The 10672-nt window shown below is 46.0% G+C and overlaps 1 protein-coding gene across 1 annotated transcript in view; it reads right to left on the bottom strand.

Moving 5' to 3' along the window:
* COL20A1 (collagen, type XX, alpha 1) overlaps positions 1-10672 on the bottom strand; it is a 48869-nt gene that overhangs the window by 22374 nt on the left and 15823 nt on the right. Inside the window, exons 16-20 of the mRNA XM_009893575.1 lie at positions 10067-10209; positions 8803-8935; positions 2469-2611; positions 1692-1821; positions 1336-1392 (exon numbers count right to left, since the gene is read on the bottom strand). Coding sequence (XP_009891877.1) covers positions 1336-1392; positions 1692-1821; positions 2469-2611; positions 8803-8935; positions 10067-10209 — 606 coding nt within the window. The remainder of the gene's footprint in view (positions 1-1335; positions 1393-1691; positions 1822-2468; positions 2612-8802; positions 8936-10066; positions 10210-10672) is intronic.

Raw genomic sequence — 10672 nt, forward strand, 5'->3', positions numbered from 1 at the left:
TCCAGAAGACAACCGGCTTTCCAAATCCAAAGAATTGCTCAGAATTAAAGCATGATGGAGACAGGAAGAAAAAAAAAAAATCCCCCCAAAGTCATATAAAGAGGCTGTAAACTTGCCCATTTACCAGGTATCTGATTTTCTTGCTTGGGAGTCACGGAGCTTCTTCTGACCCTTGCCCACACCCCAGTGTCCCTCTCAGTGACATCCCTGGCCATTCTCACCTCCTTCCCAGGCTGAAGTCCCTTGGATTGTTCATAGCTCTTTGATCTGGCAGTGCTCAGCTTAGACAAAGCATATCAGTGTCAGGGTAAGGATCCCTGACATTGGCAGTTTGCACTTCTGCTTTGAAGATTTTTTCCTAAAATTTCCAGCCTAGGATTACTGCTGTCTTGTTGTTCTCTTTGGTTTTTTGTTTTTCTCCCCAAGTCCCAGCCAAATGCAGTTATTCATAATACAATAAACATTCACTCCTGCAAGGTCAGACTATTTGTCTCAATAATTTGGTTACATATCAATATTTGAGTCTTTTACTACACACCCAACAGATTTCCCAGCATCATTACATATCATCTCCACTTCTTAAAAAAGTTACTTTATAAAACATACAGAATTTAATAATTCTCCTATTGTCTTTTCAGCTATCATAGCCAAAGAGTTATATTAAACTCTACAAAGTGACTCATCAACCTTAGGGGACTATTGTTTTCTACTTGAAAGTTCACAGGACTTTTCTACTGCGGTCTGAACACCTGTGAATTTCCTCAATAAACTGCTTGAAAACTTAGTCTGATATGTTCTTTTTTGGATCCGAACTAAAATTTTCTCATCTAATCTGCTTCATTCTTCCATCGTGGCTTCCCTCAATACATTTTAAAACTGAAGTTTTGTTTAGCATCATTTCAAATAGACAGAAAAAGGCATTACTGCCACAATATCTGTATCCTAATATTTGCTTCTTAACAACTTTTTATAACCCTGTTAATTCAACATTTCTCGCTAATCCATTTCATAGTTTGCTTTATATCAGCATATGAGAACATATGCTCATTAAATTTAATAAGGGACTTTACAGGAACTTTAATTTAAAACACGTCGTCGTTCCCTTTGCTCCATTTTGGTCAAGTTGTGCAGAAATCCTCTACAAATACTATCAGTCTCTTTACTAAGTGAGTTGGATTTTAAGAAGTTATGTGGTTTCTGGCTGTCCTTGCACAGTCCCCAGAGACATCTGTCAAGAAATGACATACCCACTCCCACCTGCCCTGCGGAGCCCACACTGTGCCATTTGTTACTGAAAAAAAAATGAACCCAGAGACTTCATAGAAGGTGATTTACCTTCAGTTTTAGATGGAATGAATCCTCGTATTGAAGGGAATTTAGACAACACAGGCGCTGAAACAGAAAGCAACGCACATGTGAGCTCTGTTATTCAGGATGGCAATGCCTGGCTCGAGACCCAGGCGGTCACCAGCCCTTCCCAGTCATCCTGGAATTGCAAATCATGCACAGGAGTGCAGAATTTGAGGCAGAATTTTCCCTTCTCAAGACCAGTAGTCTGCCCTGATGAGCAAAACGCCGGCCTTGGCCACAGCCCTGGGCGAGTGAGAGCATCGCCTCTCCGATAGAGATTGCCTCAAGACCAATGGATGGAAGGTTATGAAGAACATGCAGGTTCTGACTGATACACTTACCCGTCCGTCCCGTTGTGGACGTGCTCTCGCTCTCTCCCGTGTAGTGGATAGCAGAAATGACCACCTTGTAGGCTCGATCAGGCAGCAGCGACTGCAGGGTCACACTGCTGCTTTTGCCAGAAGCCATGATCTACAGCAGGGTGGAAAAAGACCCCAACATTTGGGCAGGCTTCCCATTACAGCTCTTACTCACACCCCAGCGTTACATGGAGGGGTTCTAGTGGCGAGTCCTGGGACAGCGAGGCTCAGGGCAGCATCCCTGTGTCGTTCAGGCAATGGTGGGAACAAGCCAAGGAAGCCTGGCTGTGCATTGCCAGCAGACCGGCCATGTCCGAGGGAAGAGTATTTCGCTATGTAGACCCCAATATTCCCCATTCAAATGTGTCAGAAGTGCCTTAAAACATGGTACCCGCTATGGGTTTGTGTAGAAAGCACGGGTATTAAAAGGTTAATGTTTAACCTCCCTAAGTCAGAGGAGCAGTAGGTTTATCCTTAACCCCTCTGCCTCTGAGAACTCCCCATCCCAGCCAAGGGCAGGGAGAAAGCTGCAGTATTAGCGGCTTTGATGGACACAAGTATCTTAATTACAAATAAGCCTGGAGGTCCTCTTCACAAAGCAACATCCAGCAAGTCAGAGGAAGAGATTTTTATTCATAGTCCTGCAAACCAGCTATCCTTACAGTAAGCCCTACTGGAGCGGACTTCCCCTGGGCATGAAATTGTCCCAGTGCCCCTCTGGTCTGGTGCCTGTCACCTACAAAGGAGCTGGAGACTTACTGTTTGCTGAGCACTGGCATCAGAAACAGGGTTGTAGGTGATTTTGTAGTGCTGTATACGGCCGTCGGGGGGGGTCCAGCGGACCTGGAGGCTGGTGGGGGTCTCGGAGTCAATGAAGAGGTTGGTGGGTGGGCTCCGGGAATCTGCAGCAAGGATTAAAGGTGAATAGCATAAAAGGCAGGTAGTAATGTCTATAAACAGGGTTAGCAGCGCTTGCTTCTAAGCCCATTTCTGAATGCTTCAGTGCTCTGCTGTGCTGTTAACCAATGCTCAGAGCAGAAGCAGTCACCTTGGGGACAAGGCAAGAGAGAAAACAGATTGTGGAGGATTGACGATTGCCCAAGTAATACACAGTACAACTCAAACATTCAACAATTCAGGTCCTAGGACCTGGAAAAAAATCCTGGAAGGAGGGAAGAGTCCTGGAAGCACAAGGAAAAGACATCCTTTGTACACATCCCGGACAAACACCGAAGGATGCCCTTCACAAAGACCCGAACTGCAATTGAACTTCATCAAAGATCTGGAGACACACTGGACAAACATCTTGATTGCTGGTTAAACCTGGATCACGCTTCAAAGTTAATCCATCATAATTTCTAATATTTTTCAGCTCTTTCTTTCTGTTTTAGAATTATTCAGAAAAATACACAGAGCAGCCGGCACACATCACTTTTGTCTAGCGCTTCTCACACCACCACCCACAGCCTCGAGGAGGGGAGCACGTGCAGTGCCTGAGCTACTCTTCTCTTTTCAGCCTCTGCACTGTGATGTAGGGATCTATCCCAAATGAGTGATGGGCTGAGCTGCAGGAACCAGAAAAGGGTTTGCCAGCGACCAAAGCTGGGAAATTTTTAATTATGTAAATGCATTTCTTTCCCTGGGGTCCTGCTGTGTAGCAAACTGGACCTGGTGACCGAGGCTGTTATGCTGGAGTGATTTCTCTGAGCGGGGGCTGTGGGTTAGTAAGAAAAAGGCCGAGCGGGCTAAATCCATCTGCTGTGCAAACAAGGGGCTCAAGAGCGTGGGGTCATCTGCTCCTGGAGCTTGTTTCCAAACAGCTTCTTGCTCTGCATAAACACATGTGTCTGGCCTTGAACCTTTGGTGGTGTGAAGGCACAGAAGTCTTGGACAGAGAAAAGGAAGCATTTTATTCAGAAGAGACTAAAAATTATGGGTGAGCCCTAAAGAGAGTCAAGGACACACACCCAGGCTATGAGATTTGTATTGTGCAGTTCTACCTGTAAGGCTCTTCTGCCCACCCAGCAAAGTCCAGGGTGACCTTAGAGCACAGGTTGAATGAAGATCGTTTACATCTTCATTGATCCTCCTTCCTTTTTCTGTATAAAATGAGCTTTCTTCTGAAGCTGAACCAAGTTTGCTGGCAGCTGAATCAGACTGGAGGCTGTTGCTGTGCATCACCGCAAGGTAAAGTGGAGAAGAAAACAAGTGTGGGAGGTAAAGTCACTTCAACAGCACTATTATTAGTGCTGTGCTACACATCTGCACTGCTGCATTGGCTATTTACTTCAGCTGAGGTAAGTGAAGATTCTGTTTAAGTGAACAAAGGGAAAGTTAGGGAAAGTCTTCTGAGTTGGGTTTATTCTGGAAAGCCCCCAGGCCCAGCAGAATTTGATGGCATGGATCTGACAGGCAGCGAAAAGGTCACCTCCCGAAGCTGCCCAGGAGGAAAGAAGCATCTCTGACACAGAGGACACCATCTGTGCCTTTGATTACCTCTTGAACCTTTGCTTATCCACAGGAGGAATCCCGGGCTGCTTGCTCTTGGGTCTAACCAGCATCACAGGCACATTTTTAAATGAGAGTAAAACCCTGGAGTCTGCTCCATTAAAATATTCATCTGCAATGATTATATCGGTCATGTTTTTTTCCCTCGCTGCCATGGGTAGAAGCTTCTTCCCCACATTTCAATCCCTTTTATTTCCAATGTATGCTCTTGTAGGAAGAGCTCATTGAGGAGCTGAATAAAGAACTTGAAGACATTTATCAGCCCCGGGCTGGAGACGCGTCTGGCACAGCATAGTGAGAAGAATGGGGCACATAAGCACCTTGTAATCCACTTCAGTGCCAAGTGAGCCAGGGTGGCTCAGCCCAGCTTCAGCAGCAGTTCCCATCCAAACTGCTCTCTCGTTCCTCACACGGAAGAGGATGAGACACACTCGCACACTCTGCCCTCGTGGCGGAAAGTTCCAAGAGACACTTTCTGAGCAGACGGGGAAGGTGGGGAGGGGTAACACTGCCAAATTCGTGAAGAAGATCTTCCTGAGTCCATATTTACTAATTTTTGTCTCATTTTTCTTAAGCTGAGGGACTTCTTTCATGGTCACAGCTCTGTGGTTCTTATTCTGATGGATGAACAGACTATGTGTGCTGCCCTATTGCAGTCTGGTCCATTTGCCTCTCTGCCTGGAAAAGCCTGTGTTAGCAAATAACTGAGATTCAGAAACACAGTTGGGATGTGGTGGCTTAACGTATAACCATTCCTCCACTGAACCTGGGACACAATGCAACTTCACTTTAAACTCCTGGGCAGGATTTGAGCTAAGCTGGGCAAGGATGGTGAGCAATAAACATTTACAGTTACAGCAAAATCCAACTGAAAGCTTGAATAACTTGTTATACTGCTGAAATTCTGTTACATATACAATAAACCTTAAAGTCCTGCCCTTGCATCCAGGTTCCTGAGTCATGTCACAGCCCTTTTGCTGTGGGGAGAGTCCCTGTGTCACCATGGACTGCTAACATCCTCCCATGCTCATTCACATCACCGCTGCCTCAGAGCTTCACTCATGAAACACGATGGCAGAGAGAGACCGCGATATCCCTGTTCTTCAGAACAAACAAGTGACTGTTTTACTTTGTTCAAGCTCCTTTTCCCCAGCCTGAATGAAAGAACTTCCCCTCAGCACAGACGAGATGTCCCTGTCTGCTTCTCAGCAGGATCAAAAGCCACCCCTTCCAGCACCTTCCAAGGACTGCCGCTCAGCAACACCTCCGTGTCCCAGCAGCTTCCTCTCCCAAAGAGCGTCTTCTGCACTCCCGCTACCTTGCGGGAAAGGTTTGTATCCGTTTGGAGTACCACTAAGGTTTTTTATTAGTATGACAAATGACCATCGTGTAGAGCCTTTGGTCAAAGATAAGGACTTTGTTACACTTGACGATTTACAGTAACGCACTGAAAGGAGAGTTCTCAACCCAAATGAGTCTTCCGTCCAAATATAACAGAGACAAGACAAAACATCAGAAGTGTGGATAAGCACACAATTTTGTTATCCATGGGAAATACATCAGTGTGCTTTTGTTCCTGCTGTGCCTCCTGGTAAGTCTGCAGAGAAAGGTTTGCTTAACTGTGTTACTGAAAAATAATCCTAATCTTTTTCTTTTTTTCCCTAGTCAAGACCAAGAATTGCAAAAATACTGCTTACTCCATGCGTTTTGTGACGACTAAAGCACTCCCTTTGGTACCAGGGGTTTTTTTGTTGGGCTTCAGGCTCGTATAAAAGTAAGGCAATGATAGAGAGGGACTAGGCTCGTGGAAGGAGAGAGAGTCCTCCCATGCTAGCACAGTCATGGGGAAGGGTGCCCTTCTCCTAAGGAGGATGCCCAGACCTCCTGCGAGTAAAATTAAGGTATCTCAGTTGTTTATGTTGCAATGATCTCACTCCATGTAAAGAGTTAAATATTCAAATAAATAATAGTAATTTTTTAAAAGACTGAGGATCTGAGTTTTTCCAGCTACTTATCTTAACTCCAAAAGTAATTTTTACTCCCTCTCGCTCACTCCCTGAATTACAGGGAGTAATTACACCATTACAACTTAAACACTAATGCTGAGCTAGATAAGAATATAATAAGGGACCTGCACCATATCACTGTCTCTAACTTTTGTTCCTTTCCTAGCTAAAGCTATTCAGCCATTTTAAGTTGAATTCATAAACATTTTGAGGATAAATATCAAGCCATAACTTTGAAACACATTTTCTGCCTGCCAGGAAGAATAGAAACCTCGTCCCAAGCCTACCCAGTGACACATCACAGGGATGAATGGGTTAGGTTTTTATAAAAGAGGATGATGTTTCTGATGACCTATTGTCTGTGAGGGACTGGTGCCTGCAGGGTCCCTTGGCCTTGAAATGAGTGTTTCAGGTGGGGCGAGAGGGATTAGTGGACCTGAATAAAACGAACTTGCTGTTCTCACCTCACCCCCAGAGAAGGAACATGGTTCCGTTTCACAAAACCGGTATGCAAACAGCATCGCTCTGACCCGGCATTTTTCCCTTAACCTTCAAAGAAGAAAGTATTCCAGGGAGGATAAAGGAAAAGGAGAGAAGCTTGTGTTACCAGTGCTTCCTTCTGAGTTTCACTTCAGCCACTGCCCTTAAACTTCAGTGTTTCTTGCAAATTCCACCAAGGCATTGTTAAGAGAAACTTCATGACTCTACCTATCGCTACATAAGGGGATGCTGCCAAGAGAGGAACAGAGAAAAGCAATGATGAAAGGCAAAGTGGTTTCTCAACCTTTTCTAATGCCTTCTTTTGGTTTTGTTCAGCACAGCCCAATCACTGCTGTTCACCAGGTTGCAACCCAAAGTCTGCCGTCCTGAGGAGAACTTTAGCTTTTGTTGGTGTTTCAGCCCCCAGAATTTCACTTTATGATAAAAATTAGGGAGGAGAGGGCTCATAAAAATCAAACCAAGGGTTTGGGGTTTTCCAGATAACATAAGAGACTGCCATGCTCTAGCTGAATAAATCACCGTTCACCAGCTCTGACATGTAGATTGACCCCGTTAGACATCCTAACCACTCGTAATTGCACAGTACAAGGTGGTACCTTTTGCTTGAAACAGTAAAGGTTTGAAGTATAACCATACCCCAGAATTTCCCCGAGTCCTGCCTAATGCCACATCTCCCCATACATCCATTGCACAAGCCTTATTCAATTTGCTGGCGTCCACAAGTTTCCTCTGAACTGGCCAAGATCAGCGCTGCCTCCTGGAAATCATCATCCATCACTTCTCCTGTGCCACTTCTTCCCTGTGGGCACCTCTTACTTTAAACATTAAAAAGAAGCACCATCAAAGACATTGATTGCACAGGCAAATGTTGGCCCTGAGAACACCGTCCTGACTCCTCATGCAAACTGACCAGTGACATCCTGGCACTGGGACTCCGCTTTGGCTGCCCAGCTGCACACTTAATTTCTTTGAATGCTTTCTTCATGCAGCACAGCAAAGTCTGACATCCCTACGGGCATCCTTTTTCCTGCACAAGGACAGCAGCTGACAAGCAGAAGTCAAATTACCTTCCATGTCCCACCAGGGTGCCAACGCCAGCAAGGACCGGCTTGTTCTAATACGCCCAGAAGGGCACTGTCGTGTGCCATTTGCCATGGGCTGGGGGAGCTCCTCTGACGTTTCGTAATTCATGGCTGAAAATGTAGCTATTCATTTTCCAAAGCCTCTAAACTGCTCTACCCCTATATCATTATATACCTCTAGGATGCTTTCATTTATTATTTTTTTCTTGTCAGTACACAGCTTCTACGTACGCACTTGTGGTAGCTTTCTGTAAACAAATGTTATTATTATTCATTATTGACAAAACCTGAGCTTCTTAATCCAAGACTGTCATTTACTCTGAGTTTCATCAGCTCAACCGTTGAGTTCATTCTGCAAAGGAGGTTGCGAGCTGAGAGATGGAGGAGAGGACTGCCGCAGTTGAATGAATTGTATTCCATTCACTGCCAACAAAGCCATTATACAAGCAATATTAATTAAGAGGACCTCTGGGAGTACCACTTTTTAACCTCATATCCTGCCTGTACAAAGCGAGATTTAGATAATGCTTCCAGGCAGAGGCTGCCTGCAGGATTCTCTCTCATTTTGGTGAGTGCCCTTAGACGAAGCACAGCTCAGCAATGACGTAGCTGACGAAATCCTCACCCTCCTTAACAATATTTTACTGACAGGAAACACTCATTAAGCAGCACGTTCAGCTGAACACTCTACAAAAAGCCAATTCATTTGCATCAATACACTCTACAGAAGCAGTGGGGGGGAAAGCCATGTATTCTACATGAAACACGTGAGGGTATCAGCCCGCGTGTGTTTGCCCAGCCCGTTTGTCTCAGGACAAATTCAGAACACTTTTAAGATGGAAGGCTAAATATCTCCAGCCACTTGCAGACACTCAGGTTTGGGATTTCAGAGCTGGAGGTGACTAGATCTGAGCTGCTGGTCTGTGATGGGGTCTGAGATATCCCGTGCCCTGTTTACTATCCCTGGGCTCTGCATACCGAGCACTGATGACTTACTGGTCCTGTGCTGAACAGAAACTGTGTCACTTCGAGCACCATCTTTGTAATAGGCCCAGATGGATATTTTATAGTCTGTGTTCTTCTGCAAGCCTGGCAGGACAGCAGTTGCCACGTTTCCAGCGATGGAGAGCTGCAGCAGGGGAAGAAATGAGTCAGTCTAGTTGTTCCCAGGCATCCCCCCAAGCTGGTTCATGCCGTCCAAGCGTCTGTCTCACAGACTGCCCGTAGGCACAAATGAGTTAGCGCTGGGCTTTGGGGACAAAGTCTGCTGTTGTGGGTTGCAGACATCTAAGCAAAGGCAAAATTCCAGCCCTGATTCATGCAGAGTAGATGCCCATCTATTGCTGCCCAGTTATATTTAGCAGCTACTTCAGTATCACGATGCGGTGCTCTGACCCAAGGCAGCCAACCTGCCCTGAGCATGAAACCCCTTTGCTCCATTTCCAGCTTTTAGATGTGCTGGGGACAGAAGCCCCAGCACACCCCTTTTCCAGCCCAAATGTGAAGCACTGTATGAGAGACTCATGTCTTTAACCCACTTCAACTGCTGTTTGCGCTCATATTGAAAACAGGGGCTTGAGATGGAATAGGTCACCTGGTCCACCCCTGATGCCCTGCACCAGCTCTGTCTCTGGTCATTCTCCTCTGTGTGCTCCTCAGTTGGACCTCATCCTTCTTGAAGAGCAGTATCCCAAAAAGTAGTCAGTGCTTACTAGCACTGAGGAAAGCAAAAGTTGCTTCACCTGTCTTAGAGGTGATACCTCTAGCTATAAATACTTGAGTATTAGCTTTGTCTCTTCCACAACAACTTGACATTGTGGACTGGTGATTGTCTGCAACCCCAGATCTTTTTCTACTGAATTGCTTCTTAGCCATTTGTTCGACATCCTGTATGCCTATAGTTAATTATTCCTGCCTAAGCTTAATACTTTCTGCTTGTCCCTATTGAATGTCATCCTTGAGATTTTCCAGAACACTTCTGCAATCTTCCCAGAGGCTGTAGGACTCTGACCCTGCCGTCCTGCTGTCCCTCCCACTTCCAGCCCTTGAGGTGACAGTTCCATTGAACAGAGCCCGACCCAGGATGGACCCTGTCTTATTCCATACCCTCCTTCGGCTGGGTGCTGAACTGTTTAATTTCTTGAGTGCATTAACCTGAATAGTTTTGCACATCCCTATACCACTCTTGCAGGTGAGTTCAGAGCCGTTAAGCAGGCACAAAGCCAACCCAGCCTCCCCCGAGCTGTGCATGGGTCCGTACCTCCTGAGGTTTCTCTCCACCGACAGTGCTCCATTTGATCTGATAGACAACCACATCGGAGGCAGCGACAGCTTCCCACTGCAGTCGGAGGCTGTTCCCGGAGAGCTCAGTAACCTTCAGTGCACGCGGCGGGGGGACCTTCACTGAGGGATGCAGAAGGAAAACCAGCTGAAGCGCGGGCACTGACAGCGCCTTGTCAGAGCCAAGGTGGGGAGCAGATGGTCAGGGAGCAAAACATCAACCAGGCAGATGTCTGAGACCAGCCTGTCTTCCACTTCTTCAGACCCATATGACAACAGCCATCAGGACAGGGAGGGGTAAATTATTTTTAAAACCCTAATTAAGGAGGATTATCTCATTTGTGGAGAGGACACATATCCCTGTAAAGGGGAGAAGGCTAGGAGGGGTCCCAAGGACACAGAGGTTAGTGATACATCGTGCTTTTTCTTCATCTGCTTCTTTCCTTTAACCCTTCCACCTCATTTTAAACATAACACAGTTGGCTGTGTTCCACACACAAAGAACAGTCATCGGGGTTTGTGCAAGGGTTTTGGACCTGAGCTGTTGGGACGGGTCTTCAAAACGTGTTCAGACACACACAAACCC

This window comes from Charadrius vociferus, unplaced genomic scaffold (genome assembly GCF_000708025.1).
Source record: "Charadrius vociferus isolate BGI_N301 unplaced genomic scaffold, ASM70802v2 scaffold259, whole genome shotgun sequence".
Classification (NCBI taxonomy): Eukaryota; Metazoa; Chordata; class Aves; order Charadriiformes; family Charadriidae; genus Charadrius; species Charadrius vociferus.